This window comes from Solanum verrucosum, unplaced genomic scaffold (assembly GCF_900185275.1).
Source record: "Solanum verrucosum unplaced genomic scaffold, falcon-dt-bn FXZP01000261.1, whole genome shotgun sequence".
In the NCBI taxonomy this organism is placed as follows: domain Eukaryota; kingdom Viridiplantae; phylum Streptophyta; class Magnoliopsida; order Solanales; family Solanaceae; genus Solanum; species Solanum verrucosum.
The window spans coordinates 7,375,712-7,392,733 of record NW_026019969.1 but is presented as its reverse complement, the minus strand read 5'-3'; the positions used below and the strand labels follow the sequence as shown (position 1 = coordinate 7,392,733).

Here is a 17,022-nt window from a genome sequence, read left to right as displayed (position 1 = left end):
TAGAGCCTCTAATGATAAGAGGTCATATCCAGCTGCTCATAGTGCAATTAGTGATGGTGATCTAGACTATAACAGAGGAGTAAATCCCATGGTTCCAAGAACTCAGGGACATGGAAGAGGCTTTAGATACACTGAACAGTCTGATTATGAAAGAGGTGTTAGACATAATGACCATACTGACTATCACAAAGATATGATTGTGTTACATGAACAGTATAATCAAATCCTACATATGCTTGGTCAGTCTAATGTTCAGGGAGGCACTGAAGCAACAACATCCTCATCAGGACATTCCAGTGCTAATTTAGCTCAGGAAAACTACACTTCAGCAGGTAATGTAACTGCTCTCATAGTAGATTCAGCTTATACAAGTTGGATTGTAGATTCGGGGGCAACAAATCACATGACTTTATGCTCAGAAATGCTTACTCATAAACACCAACTACCTGATAATAAGCCTAGAAGTGTTCAGTTGCCAAATGGTGAAACAACTCTAATTACACATACGGGCTCATGTCGAGTAACTCCTAAGGACATAATCAACAATGTTCTCCTAGTTCCTGAATTTAAATTCAATTTACTGTCAATTTCACAACTTACCAAAGATCTTAATTGTGCAGTATGTTTCTTTCCTGACTTTGTTGTCATTCAGGACCTCTCAAATGGGCAGGTGAAGGAGATTGGTAGAGAGCATGCTGGACTCTACCTTCTGCCAAATCACAACTCACCTATAGAAACAACCCCTCAATGCTCTTCTCACTTAGCACATGGTGGCATTTTTTCTGCAACAGAATCTCAGCCACTGTTATGGCATCAAAGGCTAGGCCACACTTCCTCCAGTGTTCTGGCTCGTCTACTTGCTATTTCCCCTACTCAATGCTCTAAAGATCTCCACAGCTGCACCATTTGTCCCTTAGCCAAGCAACATAGACTTCATTTTCCCAACAGTATTACTGTGTCCACATGTTCTTTTCAATTACTACATATTGATGTTTGGGGGCCTTTTAACACCCCCACCTATGATGGCAACAAATTTTTTGTTACTATAGTAGATGATTGTACCAGAATGCTATGGATATTCCTAATAAAACTAAAGAGTGATGTTTGTGTAGTTTTGAAAAACTTTCTCATTTTTGTTAAAAATTAGTTCAATGTTATAGTGAAAACTATTAGGACTGATAATGGATTTGAGTTTGTGAATGCTGAATGTCATAACTTATTTACCAGCTTAGGCATTACTCATCAGAGGACGTGTATTCACACACCTCAGCAAAATAGTATTGCTGAGAGAAAACATAAACACATTCTTGAGGTTGCTAGGGCAATCAGATTTCAAGGTCATATCCCTATCAGGTTTTGGGGTAATTGTGTCCTCACAGTAGCTTACATCATTAACTTGTTACCAACTCCTATCTTACATGGAAAATCTCCTCATGAAGTATTTCACAACTCCAAACCTACTCTTCAACATTTGAGAGTCTTAGGTTGCTTGTGTTTTGCAAAGAACATGTACATTCATGATAAGTTTCAATCTAGAAGTGTGGTGGCTGTTCACATGGGCTACAGTACTACTACTAAAGGTTATATTCTCTACAATCTCAAGGACAAGAAATTCTTTCTTAGCAGAGATGTGGAGTTTCAGGAATCCACATTTCCCTTTGCAGCTTCTCCTTCCACTGCCTGGCACTTATTTCCAACTGTCTACATTCCATCAGATGTTACTCCACTATATGGTGTACCTTCCACTGATGTTGTTCAATCAGATGAGGTCACTGATCTGCCTACAGTGGTTTCAGAGTTAGTTCCCAGGGGTTTTGATGTTAGGAGATCTCAAAGGAGTTCCAAAGCCCCTTTATGGTTGCAGGATTATGTTGCGTCAGCTCATCTCAAGCCTATCCAACCACTATATTCTATTGACAAGGTTGTTGGGTATAGTCAATTGTCTCCCTCTTATCAAGCCTTTCTATCTACTTTTGGTACTGAGGTAGAACCGACTACATTTGAAGAGGCTTGCCAGGATCCTAGGTGGGTTGAGGCAATGCAAGCTGAAATCTCAGCTTTGGAAACACATCAGACTTGGACTGTAGTACCATTACCTTCTCATAAGAAACCCATTGGCTGTAAATGGATCTTCAAAATTAAGTATCATGCATCAGGTGAGGTAGACAGGTTCAAAGCTAGGCTAGTTGCTAAGGGGTTCAACCAAAGAGAGGGTCTAGATTATCAAGAAACGTTCTCACATGTGGTCAAGATGGTTACTATCAGAAGTGTGTTAGCTTTGGCTGCTGTTGAAAGTTGGCATGTCCACCAAATTGATGTGTCAAATGCTTTTCTTCAAGGTGACCTCTTTGATGAAGTGTATATGACTCTTCCTCAGGGGTTTCAACTACCTAAGGGATTTACTGTGCAGGAGGAGAAACCAGTGTGCAGGCTCACTAAATCCCTATATGGATTGAAACAAGCCCCTCGACAATGGAATGTGAAACTAACAGATGCTCTTATCAGATTGGGATTTGTTCAAAGCCATGCAGATTACTCCTTGTTCATCAAGAAAATTGGAACATCTTTGGTAATATTGTTAGTATATGTTGATGATATAATGATTACTAGCAATGATCTTAGTCTTATTCAACAGACTAAAAGAGTTCTACAAGCTACCTTCAAGATGAAGAACCTCGGAGATCTCATATATTTTCTAGGCATTGAATTTGCTAGATCACATGAAGGGATTGTGATGCATCAAAGGAAATACTCTCTTGAAATCATCTCTGAGGCTGGACTTGGAGCTGCTAAACCGGTTTCCACACCTATTGATCCTTATGTTCAATTAACTACAAAAGAGTATGATGAAATAAATGGTACAGGAAAAGAAGACAAGCTACTAGAGGATCCAGCTGTATACAGAAGACTAATAGGAAAGTTATTGTATCTCAATGTCACCAGGCTAGATATAGCCTTTGCTACACAAACTCTGAGCCAATTTCTACATCAACCAAAACAGTCACATCTCAATGCTGCTATTAAGGTAGTGAAGTATGTCAAAGGCCAAGCAGGGCTTGGTGTACTGTTTTCCAGCAAGAATAACAAACAGTTGAAGGTCTATTGTGATTCAGATTGGGGAGCTTGCTTACACACCAGAAGGTCTGTTACAGGATTCATGGTTAAACTGGGAGACTCTCTAATATCATGGAAATCTAAGAAATAAGGTACTATTTCTAGGAGTTCAGCTGAAGCTGAGTATAGGAGCATGGCAAGTGCAGTAGCTGAAGTGGTATGGATAACAAAGTTGTTTAAGGAACTACACGCAGAGATTGTAACTCCAACTACTATCTATACTGATAGTAAGTCTGCTATACAGATTGCAACAAATCCAGTACTACATGAAAGAACAAAGCACATAGAGTTGGACTGTCATTTTATAAGGGAGAAAATTCAGAATGGTTTAGTTAAAACTGAGTATTTACATACAACAGAACAAGAGGCTGATGTACTGACTAAGGGTCTAGGAAAGTCTCAACATGAGTATTTGTTGTCCAAGTTTGGAGTATTGAATTTGTTCACTCCTACCAACTTGAGGGGGAGTATTAAAGATGGTGTTACTTAGTATTCTAGGGGTCATTATGTAAATACTAGAAGTTAGTGGATTAGATGGAAAAGAGTTAGTTAGAGGTAGTTACATTAGATTTCTTTCTTAATTGTATATATAGGTACAAATCCTCTACAGTGAGAGATTAATGGAGTTCATATGAAATTTCTACTTCTCTTCTCCAAGAACATTCTAGACTAACAGAATTGCTCTTCAACCTATCTTCTTCTTGATAGTTCACATATTTGAATTAGGCGCAAAATCATTTTAAATAAAGGGTGGTTCAATGCATATTATTTGTTATAAAAAAATTACAATATATATATGAAGATTCAGTAAAAATTATTATGAATATAAATTTAATTTTACACGCTCTTAACCTAATTAAATTTTTTTTAATACATTTTTCATTTAATTTATGACTCTGCCGCTGATTTGGATAGTGAGATTGCTGGTGCTGATTTTGGTGGGAAACAAGCATTTACATTCCCGCCATTTTGTTAAAAGAACGAAATAAACGGCGTCGTTTGTTATGTGCCACGTAACAGTACTTCAATTGACAGCTCACTCCTCTCGCTGCCATAATTCAAAGTACTAATTTACCCTTCACAATACATAATCCCAACTTTGCATCCCTACAAGTAATAGGTATAATTAAATTACCTCAAAGCACCTATATAATTTCTCTCCAAGGCCCATACCCCAGGGAGAGGATAGTCATTTCACATACACTATTGATGGGCAATTCGTGTAATTTATTGTAAATACAAGACCCTTTTCATATCACTCCAGGGATATAGATACCAAATTCCCAGTCTCGTCCATTTTCAAATCAGTCATTCGCTCCCATTCTCTAAAAAAAAATCCCTCTTTCTCTCGCTCCGTTTTCTCTCAATTTCTTCCTTAGAAATTCGAGTTTCTCCTTTTTGTTCATCGATTTTTCGAGATCTCCTTTCCTTTTACTTCGATTTTCAACTTTTTATTTCAATGTTTGATCTGTTTTTCAGTGTTCACTTGAACAATTTTCATGTTTATGAAAAATAGTATTCGAAACCCTTGACCCGACTCATTGCGCGGCGCACCACTCCCAGTTGAGTTTTGAAACCTTAATAGGGGCATTGATAACGGTGTGAGTTTTTTTTCCTTTTTTTTGCTTCTTTGATTTGAGCATGTTTAGTCTTTGCATGTGACTGCCGAAACACTAAGTTCGGGTTGGAATCTCTGTTTGTTACTGGGTAGGGTTTTTTTATGGGGGTGGGTGGGGCCTTTGTCAAATGGAGTGTATTGGGGAGACGTTATTCGAGTTCGTCTGGAAGCATTTGTTATTTTTTGATGTTCGAGTCTAACATTGTGGTTAGTGCTGTTTTGGGGTAGTGTGTGTGAATTTTGATGTATTTGTGGTGAGTTTTCGACTTTGTCTTTAAGCATGTGTTAGAACCCTAAATTAGGGCTGCCATTGAGGTTGTGTTTTTGGTGGGGTTATATTTTTGTTCCGACCCCATCTTGTTTAGACTGAGGCTTAGTTGTTGTTCGTTATATTTTTGTTGTCTTTGTTTCTGAAAGCTTATTATATTATTCTTATGCAGTAGCTTTGGTGAAGCACTTGGGGTGTAGGGGATAAGACTGTTTTATGAGTTTTGCATTGTTTTACTATTTGGTTTCAGAAAGGGCCAAGTTCATTAGAATTTGAGATATTCAGGCGATACCATAGTTTGTATGAAGTTTTTGACATTGAAGGTGTTTGATATGTCTCTCTGTGTAAGATATAGCCCTTATTCTTGTCCAGACCATAATAAATTTGAGTTGAAGTTGGAATTTGGTGATGTTCCTCAAATTTTAGGAAAATACAGTTCACGAGAAACAAGTATATTGTGTTCAACTTTTTCTTTAATCAGTTAAAGGATTATGTATATTGTGTGTATCAACTTCACAACAAGAGAGAAAAAGGAAACATGTTAATTGTGTATCAATTAGTGTTGTGAGTTGTTGATGATTGTGGTGGGTCTTATGTTGTTTTTATCAGGAAGATGTGCATCAAGCAGTTAATATATGCTTTCTTGGAATTAAAATTTTCAGAAAATAACGGATTATGGTGGCTATCATAGTAATTTAGCATTCATCTTTCCATATTTTTTTTATCTATCTCCAAGTTATTGTATATTCTTAATGAGTCTCTGCATATCTTGTTAATTTAATTTATCATAATTTGAAGGGCTGAGCTTGACAGTTCATCAATTTACTTCTTTTGCCTCATACTAAGAAATTGCATGGGGATTGAGTAAAAGAATCCGTAACAATGTTGATTAGTACATATTTTGTGGGTTCTTTCGCACAATGGGGAGTATTATTTACTTGTTCTCTGTTATCTACAAATACACCATTAAATTCTTTTTTAGTGCACAACTCTGCAACTAATTACTGATTCAGTACTTGCCGAAAAAATTGGGGAGATGTTGGGCTCTAGTGAATTATAAGATCCTAAATATATAACTATGTAAACACTGTGAGATTGCCATATGAGTTTCAAGCTTTATAAAATTATGAAGGAATGATAGTTTAACAATGCTTACTCTTGGCAATGTGTTATAGAATATTGAACTGGAGTTATTGGAATTTGTTTAGAGGGTCTCTTAAGATTGCATTTGTCATCCCCCGCCCCCCTTTTTTAAAAAATAAATAAATTTGTATAATTTTTGTGTTTTCTTGTCCAGATTATTCAACAAGTAGCCATACAATGCCAGAACAAAGACCAGGAAATGGCCCTCCTGCAAATGGGAATGCAACAGGTGGAAATGCTTACACAATTGACTTGCCTACTTTTAGTAAGCGACTGAAGGACTTATATTCACACTGGCGTGAACATAAAGATGAGTGGGGTTCTTCTGATGTCCTTGCTATAGCTACTCCACCACCTTCAGAGGACTTAAGATACTTAAAATCCTCGGCTGTAAATGTATGGTTACTTGGGTATGAGTTCCCTGAGACTATAATGGTCTTTGGGAACAAGCAGATACATTTTCTGTGTAGCCAAAAGAAAGCTTCATTGCTGGATGTTGTGAAATTGACTGCTAAAGAGGCTGTGGGAGTGGAAGTTGTCACACATGTGAAGACCAAAGGTGAAGATGGGACTACTAAAATGGACAAAGTGCTCCATGCTATTCATGTGCAGTCATTATCAGATGCTTATGATACTCCTGTTATTGGATATATTGCACGAGAAGGCCCTGAAGGAAAGCTCTTGGAGGCATGGGCTAAGAAGATGAAAGATTCTGGCCTTCAGCTTAATGATATAACAAGTGGACTTTCTGACCTTTTTGCTGTGAAGGACCAAAATGAGCTTGTTAATGTGAAGAAAGCTGCACATCTGACTGCTTCTGCTATGAAGAACTTTGTTGTTCCAAAGCTTGAGAAAATAATTGATGAGGAGAAGAAAGTAACTCATTCCTCGTTGATGGACGACACAGAAAAGGCTATTCTAGAGCCTGCTAAAGTCAAGGTGAAGCTGAAAGCTGAGAATGTGGATATATGTTACCCTCCAATTTTCCAGAGTGGTGGTATTTTTGATCTTAGACCTAGTGCTACAAGCAATGATGATGGTTTGTATTATGATTCTGCCAGTGCCATCATATGTGCAATTGGTTCACGATACAGCAGCTACTGTTCGAATCTTGCCAGAACGTTTCTAATTGATTCCACTCAGATGCAGACCAAGGCTTATGAAGTGCTTCTTAAAGCCCAAGAGGCGGCAATAAGTGCATTGAAACCTGGTAACAAGGTTAGTGCTGTTTATCAAGCAGCTCTTGCTGTGGTTGACAGGGATGCTCCTGAATTGGTGAACAACCTGACAAAGTCTGCTGGGACAGGGATTGGTCTTGAGTTTCGAGAGTCAGGGTTGATCCTAAATGCTAAAAATGATAAACTGTTGAGACCGGGAATGGTTTTCAATGTATCACTTGGTTTCCACAATCTGCAGAATGAGACCAACAAAGAAAAGAGCCGGAATTTTTCACTTTTGCTAGCAGATACTGTGATAGTCACTAAGGATGGTCGTGATGTGATCACCCATTTGAGCTCCAAAGCTTTGAAGGATGTGGCCTATTCTTTCAATGAAGATGAAGAAGAAGAGGAACCACAAATGAAAGCAGAGTCCAATGGTAGGGATACCATGTATTCCAAGGCAACACTTAGGTCTGACAATCATGAGATTTCAAGAGAAGAGAAGCGAAGGCAGCACCAGGAAGAACTTGCCCGTCAGAAGAATGAAGAGACTGCTCGACGTCTTGCTGGTGAAGAAACATTAACCGGGAATAACAGGAGTGCTAGGACTTCGACTGACGTTGTTGCCTACAAGAATGTCAATGACCTACCACCACCCAGAGAGATGATTATTCAGGTTGACCAAAAGAATGAGGCCATCCTTTTACCAATATATGGTAATATGGTTCCTTTCCATGTGGCTACTGTTAAGACTGTTTCAAGCCAACAGGACTACATCCGAATCATATTTAATGTTCCTGGTGCCCCTTTCTCACCTACTGATGTGAAGAATCAAGGTGCCATCTACCTAAAAGAAGTTTCATTTCGTTCCAAGGATCATAGGCACATAAGTGAAATGGTCCAGGTGATTAAAACACTTAGACGTAATTATATGTCAAGGGAGTCTGAGAGAGCTGAAAGAGCAACTTTAGTGACTCAGGAAAAACTTGTCCTTGCAGGGAATAAATTCAAGCCAGTTAGGCTGCCTGACTTATGGATCCGTCCCACATTTGGTGGTCGTGCACGAAAGCTTGCTGGTACACTGGAAGCTCATGCCAATGGTTTCCGGTATTCAACCACAAGACAAGATGAACGTGTTGACATCTTGTATGGTAATATCAAGCATGTGTTCTTCCAGCCAGCAGAGAAGGAGATGGTTACCCTTCTTCACTTTCATCTGCACAACCACATAATGGTGGGGAAAAAAAAGACAAAGGATGTTCAGTTCTATGTTGAGGTAATGGATGTGGTCCAAACGCTTGGAGGTGGAAAGAGGTCTGCATATGATCCAGATGAGATTGAGGAAGAACAGAGGGAAAGAGATCGAAAGAACAAAATCAACATGGACTTCCAGAGTTTTGTGAACAGGGTGAATGATATTTGGAGCCAGCCTCAGTTCAAAGGATTCGACCTGGAGTTTGATCAACCTCTGAGAGAACTTGGGTTCCATGGTGTTCCCTATAAATCATCAGCTTTCATTGTACCAACCTCCAGCTGTTTGGTTGAGCTGGTGGAGACGCCATTCCTTGTGATAACCCTAAGTGAGATTGAGATTGTTAACTTGGAGAGAGTTGGATTTGGGCAGAAGAACTGTGATATGGCTATTGTTTTCAAGGACTTCAAGCGCGATGTCATGCGGATAGATTCAATCCCTATTTCATCCCTTGATGGCATCAAGGAATGGCTTGACACAACTGACATCAAGTATTATGAGAGCAAGGTGAATCTGAATTGGCGTCAAGTACTGAAGACCATAACTGATGAACCACAGAAATTCATTGATGAAGGTGGTTGGGAATTCTTAAACTTGGAAGGTACTGATTCATCATCTGGAGATTCAGAGTCGGACCAAGGTTATGAACCTTCGGATGCTGAACCTGAGTCTGACTCTGATGATGAAGAGTCTGATAGTGAATCTCTGGTTGATTCTGAAGATGATGAAGAAGAGGATGACGATGAAGATTCAGAGGAAGAAAAAGGTAAAACATGGGAAGAGCTGGAGAAAGAAGCAAGCTATGCCGACAGGGAGATTAATGAATCAGATAGTGAGGATGAGAAGAGGAAAAAGAAGAACTTTGGCAAGTCACGAGCTGCTCCTAGTTCTGCTGCCAGCAAGCGAATGAAGTTCAGGTAGATGGGTTAGTAGAAGGCTGTTTCTTTATTATGTTCCTTTAGGGATGCAAAGACTAACTATTTTGTTTCTTTTTTTTTTTTTGCTGGTGTTGGTTCTATTTAGGTGGTAATTTTGATCTTATTGTAAATTAATAGCCTCAGATCTATGGAAACATCTCTAATGTTTTTATCTGTTATGCCTGTGAGAAAACCTGCATATTGTTTTCTGGGAGTAGCATATATTTGGCAAATTGTCTTGAGACCAATGTATTTTGGAGTATATGTTTGGTAAATTGTCTTGAGACCAATTTTAAGCATATTATACAGATGCATTGCTAGCTATAGGCCTTAATTTGGCCTTTAAATTCTATTTAGTTTGTGATTCTATGGATAGATATTTGAAGCTTCTCGTAACCAGATTTATTATTTTGTCATAGCAATAAAACAATTTACTACATGTTTTGAGCACAAAATGTGAGATGAGAGATCGCCTACCTCAATTGGGTCATCCAACCACGAGTGAGAAAAACACAAAATACAAAAGCTGAGAGTATATGCAAATATTGCTCAGGTACTGCCATAACACTAAGAAATAGCTAGGAACAAAACCTTCTGCAATGTGATAAGCGAGCAATTGTTTGAAATGTAGCTGGCAAATAACTGAGTAAAATTTGAAAAACAAAAGGACAGTGTCAAAAATTAAACGGAACTTAAACCCAACTTAAGTTGCACAATCTGATTTTACACGAATTCACTACTTCGCAAACACAGAAAGAGAGAATAGCTATTCTAAGATCCAAGTCTAAACTCAGTTGTCGGGTTAAATACTTTACAGCTGCTTATAACTTATGTAGCATAAACTAATATCCTAAGACAGTCTAGCACGTTCTTTTACCTAAACCTGGGTCTCTTGGAAATGTTGCTAGAGAGATTTCTTCTCTCTGGAGGACGACCTTTCCCAAAAGCCTTCATATTCCTCCTCTTCCTATCATTGTCACTGTCTGATTCAGCTCCTTTCTCTCTGTCGGCATTGCTTGCTTCTCTTTCCAGCTCTTCCCATGTTTTCCCTTCTTCTTCTGAATATTCCTCAGAGTCCTCTCCCTCATCATCCTCCGACTCAACTAGTGATGCACTTTCATCATCTTCCTCGTCTGACGAAACAGGCTCTACATCTGAAGGTTCATATCCTTGATCAGACTCCTGTGAGTTGTCAGATTCCGAATCAGTACCTTCTAAATTCAAAAATTCCCATCCACCATTCTCTATGAACTCTTCTGGATCATCAGTAATTGTTTTCAGTATCTGACGCCAATTCAGATTCAGCCTGCTCTCGTAGTACTTAAGGTCAGTTGTATCGAGCCACTCCTTGATGCCATCAAGGGAAGTTGAAGGGATAGAATCAATTCGCATAACATCTCTTTTGAAGTCCTTGAATATAATTGTCATGTCAAAATTCTTCTGCCCGAGACCAACCCTCTCCAAGTTGACTATCTCAATCTCACAGAGAGTGATCACAACAAAAGGGGTCTCTACGAGCTCAACAAGGCAGCTAGATGTTGGGACTATAAAAGCTGTTGACTTGTGGGGCACCCCGTGGAATCCCAGCTCTCTCAACGGCTGATCAAACTCCAAATCAAGCCCTTTATATTGAGGCTGGGTCCAGAGGTCATTTACCTTGTTCACAAATGTTTGAAATTCCATGTTAATCTTGTTTTTCCGATCCCTTTCACGTTGTTCCTCCTCAATCTCATCAGGATCATAAGCAGATCTTTTTCCACCCCCAATTGTCTGCACAACATCCATCACTTCAACATAGAACTGCACGTCCTTGGTTTTCTTGTTCCCCACCATTATGTGATTGTGCAGGTGAAAGTGGAGGACTGTAATCATTTCCTTTTCTGCTGGCTGGAAGAATGCATGTTTGATGTTACCATACATAACATCCACTCTCTCATCTGGCCTTGAAGTTCCATACCGGAATCCATTTGTGTGAGCCTCTAGAGTACCAGGAAGCTTTCTTCCGCGACCACCAAATACCGGACGAATCCACAGATCTGACAACTTTATTGGCTTAAATTTGGCTCCAGCAACTTGAAGTTTCTCCTGTGATACTAAAGTTGCTCTCTCAGCTCTCTCTGATTCTCTAGAGACAACCTGCCTGCGGAGGGTTCTTATTTGTTGAACCACTTCAGTGATGTGCCTTGGGTCCTTTGAACGAAATGAAACTTCTTTAACATATATTGATCCCTGGAACTTTAGAGTATTTGTGTCATGAGGAGTGAATGGAGTGCCAGGAACATTGAACATTATTCGGATATAGCAGGTACGGTTAGTATCTTGTTGACTAGATACACTTTTCACGGTGGCAATATGGAATGGAATCATGGTACCATGAATAGGTAAAAGAATAGCCTCACTCCTCTGGTCAACCTGAATCATCAACTCTCTTGGAGGTGGCAGATCATTAATGTTCTTATATGCAAGCAGGTCACCAGTGGCTTTTGCAGCACCACGGCTATCTGCACCCCCAGAACTTCCTCCTGTGAGCCTCCGTGCAGTTTCTTCGTTCTTTTGGCGGGCCAATTCTGCCTGGTGTTGCCGCCTTAGTTCCTCCCTTGATGTCTCGTGGTTAACTGATCTAAGCATAGCCTTGGATGAGAGTCCATTGGCGGCAACAGGCTTAGCTTTGACCTTCGGCTGCTCCTCCTCTTCTTCTTCATCCTCGTTGAATGAGTAAGCCACATCCTTCACAGCTTTAGAACTCATAGAAGTCACCACTTCTGGAGCATTTTGACCAATAACAACTGTATCAGCAAGCAAAACACAAATTTTTTCAGTTTTTGGGTTTTTAGACTCCGTTTGCAAATTCTGAAACCCAAGAGACACATTAAAAACCATGCCAGATTTCAGCATTCTATCATTCTTGCCGTTTAAGTTTAACCCTGATTCACGGAACTCAAGCCCAATTCCAGTTCCTGCAGATCTTGTCAAATTTGCAACCAATTCAGGTGCCTCCTTTTCAACCACATTGAGTGCTGCTTGGTAGACATCTCCAGCCTTGTTTCCTGGTTTCAGAGCTCCAACTGCAGCCTCATGGGCCTTCAGAAGGACTTCATACGCCTTGCTTTGCATTGGATTGGCATCAATTAGAAAGGTCCGAGCAACATTTGAGCAGTAACTATTATATCGAGAACCAATTGCACAGATAATCACACTTGTCGAATCATAGTAAAGATTCTGATCATTGCTTGATGCACTTGGTCTCAGATCAAACTCCCCTCCACTCTGAAAAATTGGAGGGTAACAGATGTCGACATTATCTGCCTTTAACTTCACCTTAATCTTTGCAGGTTCCAGTATGACCTTTTCAGTGTCATCCATTAGTGAAGAATGTGACACCTTCTTCTCCTCATCGATAACCCTTTCCAGCTTTGGGACTACAAAGTGCTTCATCACTGATGAAGTCAGATAGCCAGCTTTCTTCACATTCATAATTTCAGCGGTGTCCTTGACAGCAAACAGGTCAGAGAATCCATTAGTTACATCACTGAGCTGAAATTGTGTATTCTTTAGCTTCTCAGTCCATGTCTCTAAAAGATTCCCTTCAGGAGCTTCTCTCGCAATGTGTCCAACAATGGGCACATTTGACTCTGACTGATCTTGTATAGCTCGAAAAATTGCATCCATTGCACCAGTCCCATCATCCTTTTTAGACCTCACGTGCATTACAACATCCACTCCCACAACATCCTTGGAGGTTTTCTTGACAGCTTCAAGTAAGGAGGCCTTCTTTTGGCTACAAAGAAAATGGATCTGCTTCTTCATGAAAACCATAATAGTATCAGGAAATTCATACCCAACTAACCACATATTTAAAGCTGACGACTTCAGATACCGCAGATCCTCAGATGGAGGAGGAGTTCCTATGGCAAGAACTTCAGAAGCTCCCCAAAGTTCATCATTGTGTTCAGTCCAGTGGGAGTATAATGTTTTTAATCTTTTACCGAAGTTGTCCAGATTGATGGCATAAGGATTGGCTGTTCCGGATGCTTTGTCATTAGAAACCTTGACATTACTATTCCGGGTATCAGCCATCGAATAGGACGAATACAAGCCCTTAAACCCTCAATGAAGTGCAGAGCCAAGCGTGATGATAACCTGTGGAAAAACAACAGAAAGTTATGATTTCCTTCCTCTCCTCCCACACAATTAGTATTACCAGATAACTGCCAATTCCTACATTAATGGCATTCCACCAAAGAATGTGAAGAGTTCAAAATAAACAAGTGTAAACAAAGTTAAAAATTAGCAGATAATCATAGGCCAAAAATACAAGAAGAAACTGGGCACAACCAGTTTATGAATTTACCGGCCAGGAAAGGGAAATCACTAGCTTCACATATGTCCTCTAAGTTTAATCAAACTAACAACTCAACCGATATGTATTTGGGAAAGCAAGAAGGAAACTACTGCATTTGAAAATCCCGATTCCACCCAAAACTTTCTACCATTTTCTCAGTCATAAAGAAAAAAGTAGATCTCATCCTTCTCATTCTTGTTCACCTGAAGCTATGGTTCAATTCAAACCTAAAAACATATTCTGCTATAGAAGTTGAGAAATGCCAATTTTACACCAATACCTGAAATAAGGCCTAACAATTTCTCGCAAGATTCCAAGAAAAAAAAAAAACTTTTACATAATTACACTAGAATTCATTTTTCTCGCAAGCCAACACTTTGATTTTCACGGCTATGATTTCTACTCTAATACAAAATATAAACAAAAGAACAATCTCCTAGTTGAAAACATTCAACAAACTAACAGGAATCTCCAATTTCAACTTCCAAAAAATCCACAATAGCTAAAATTATTCATTACACCAGAAATCAACTCATATAGAGTAACAAGCTCAATAAGAAAAATAGAAAATTAGCACCAGAAAATGCAGAAACTCACTTTGCAATTGACTCTGCTTTTCAGGAATAAACCTTTCTCCGATCCTCTGATCTCCTGATCCTACAACAGCTCAAAATTTCAAAAACAATCAAAAGTTTTCCAAATTCTACGTTTTGAATAACAAAACGAAAAATCAACGAAAATTACATTTAAAAACAAAATAAAATGACAAATATCTTACATGAATCGAGCTTTGTGATGGCCGATACAGATCTAATGCAATTACGATCCCTTATATTAAACAGGATCGACGAAGAAGATCATTTTCATCAATGGAAGAATTTAGAGAAGAAGATATATGTCAGAGAGAGTGATTGAAGATGGGGCTTCAGGGTTCGTTGCGCTTATATACCCTGCATAATGACTTCGCTTATCCTTCGAGTTGGAAGATATTACGCCCAGAGGATCCGTAATACACACACCTTTCTACATATCTCCAGTAACTAAATAAAAAAATTGATACATATATTTATTTACTTTTATTTTTTTAAAAGGAGTTTGGAGTATTATTTATTAATATTATTATGATCATATAATGGGATTCCGTTGCTGCTAGCACAAGATTATTATGATCATACAATGGGATTATAAATCGAATTTTACGTAAAAGTTTGTTTATGTTTTACAAAAGGAGTAGTTTTTACTTTATAGGTTTTCTATCAGTTTTTGATTTTTTTCTGTCTAGCAAGTCTGTCATCTTATTTTTCTTTCAAAGTTCATGTTTGATTAGGATTTTCTCAAAGCAATTTTCTTGCGTTCATATAATATGCGTGAGAGAGAGTTTCTTTTATTATGAAGTAAATTAATTACCTCAAGTGAGTCAGTTGATATTTTGAAGTTCTGAACTTGCATTTTCTCAGCTAAAAATTAAAGAAGAATGTATAGTAGAGATGATAGTTCAACACTTGTTGAAGAATTAAATGTTTGATTTTTGCACTAAAATCTGCTGCCCAATTTTAAAAAGTATCATGCAAAATGTTATCTGCTCCTCCTTATTATCGTATTGTGATTTAATAATTAATCTACTTTTAATTAAAGATATAAATCGGTAAATCTCATTTAATGTATGTTATTATAGTCATTACTATCTCATCCGAAAATATCTTTATTAGTCAAATGGATAAATTTAAGTCATCTGCGGCCTCTTAAAGTTGTCCGCATAATTCATTTAGACACTTCAACTATGTCATGTACCTATTGAACACTTCTACCAACTTGAATTAGAACCATTTAAGCATTTTTTTAACAATCAACTAAAAATATAAAAAGAGTGTATTACACTCGCGGTGATGTGACAAATTCACGAATAAACAACGTACATATGGCATTTTGAGTCAAAATAACAATGAAAAAATTATGACAAAAAAGGAAAACTATTTTTAGGTCAATGTTCACCCATTATCACCTCTTCAACTTTTCTTTTCCAGAATGACGCCGTACACCATTGCCGTCGCCACCATCACCTTCGCAAACCGATCCTTCTTCGATTTCATCAGTTATATCCTCTTTGTTTCATGTTTGGACAAAAATTGAAGAAAAATCAATAATTAATGGTGAAATTGAGCTATTTCAATGGGGAAAAAAAACTCTATTTTGAAAAAGGAAAGTCAACAATTAATCTTTTTTTCTTCTTCTTTTGGTATGAATACCATATCATTAAATTCCAAAATAGAAAAAGAAGACTTTAACAGTAAACATTGTTACCCACTTCCCCTGCTACTCATCGACCACCATCACTTTTTCTTTTTTTTCTTCTTTATCATAAATCAACAATGATAGATTTAGATTTTTTTTTTTTAAAAAAAAGGAAATAAAATTTTAAGAGAAAAATAATGTTCTAAGATCTGGAGGAAAAAAACAAAGCGAATTATTAACGGTAAAGGTGATGGCGCTGTTTATATTGCAAATTTGTAATTTTGCTTACTTCCATACAATCAAGCAATTCTAGATCTGACAAAAAAAACAATCAAGTGAAGACGTTAATGGCAGAGGTGATGGTGGTTGCTCAAAAGAGAAGGAAGAAATGAATGTGAGAGCAGCGATAATGAAAAAATTGAAAAATTAAATGATCATTAAGATAAAGGAGATGAAAGTAGCTAGAGAAAAAGATTGGATGAAGAAGGAAAGTGTATGATAGCATCAGCAATATTGGTGGCTGCCGGAAAAAGTGATGCGACAAACACAAGGAAGAAGAAAGAGATTTTATTTTTATTTTTAAAAAAAGTCTAATTAAATGTTTTCATGCGCTCATCAGATTTGAATTACACTCAAAATGCCGCATACGCAAAAAATGCTCAAATGGTATCAATTCGAAATACTATAGGTGTTTAATAGGTACAATCCTTAATTGAGGTGTCTAAGTGAATTATGTGAACAACTTTAATGGGCTGTCTATTACTTAAGCCTAAATTTTATAGTTCTTTCATATGATGTGGGCATGTGAATATCATCTTTAGTGTTATGATAATTGTGATTTTTGGATAGCCATATACTCCAAATCCAAATATAGAAAGGGAAGTGTGGTTCCAACCTCGGGAGTTGTTTATTTTAAGCTTACGACATCTGTTTGAGTTAATCACGATCATTTGATTCATTGTCTTCCTTATCTCAA

At 38.0% G+C, this 17,022-nt stretch overlaps 3 protein-coding genes across 6 annotated transcripts in view; 2 read left to right on the top strand and 1 right to left on the bottom strand.

The window, feature by feature from the left end:
• Positions 1-17,022, top strand: part of LOC125815508 (shaggy-related protein kinase NtK-1) — a 177,200-nt gene that overhangs the window by 130,876 nt on the left and 29,302 nt on the right. The gene's annotated exons all lie outside the window — the stretch shown is intronic.
• On the top strand, positions 6,302-9,540 carry LOC125815481 (FACT complex subunit SPT16-like). Its single transcript, XM_049494960.1, has one exon. The coding sequence runs from the start codon at positions 6,321-6,323 to the stop codon at positions 9,474-9,476; it is 3,156 nt and encodes a 1,051-aa protein (XP_049350917.1). The 5' UTR covers positions 6,302-6,320; the 3' UTR covers positions 9,477-9,540.
• On the bottom strand, positions 10,125-14,771 carry LOC125815480 (FACT complex subunit SPT16-like). 2 transcript variants are annotated; one of them, XM_049494958.1, is made up of 3 exons: positions 14,593-14,771; positions 14,412-14,471; positions 10,125-13,612 (listed from the first exon to the last, which is right to left on the bottom strand). In XM_049494958.1, the coding sequence occupies exon 3, from the start codon at positions 13,547-13,549 to the stop codon at positions 10,346-10,348; it is 3,204 nt and encodes a 1,067-aa protein (XP_049350915.1). In that variant the 5' UTR covers positions 13,550-13,612; positions 14,412-14,471; positions 14,593-14,771; the 3' UTR covers positions 10,125-10,345. The 2 variants fall into 2 exon arrangements, with proteins under 2 accessions (XP_049350915.1, XP_049350916.1); XM_049494959.1 differs by lacking the exons at positions 14,412-14,471; positions 14,593-14,771 and adding an exon at positions 13,824-13,853.

Coding starts and splice junctions, on each gene's coding strand:
- LOC125815481 (XM_049494960.1), top strand. CDS start 6,321: ATGCCAGAACAAAGACCAGGAAATGGCCCTCCTGCAAATGGGAATGCA.
- LOC125815480 (XM_049494958.1), bottom strand. CDS start 13,549: ATGGCTGATACCCGGAATAGTAATGTCAAGGTTTCTAATGACAAAGCA.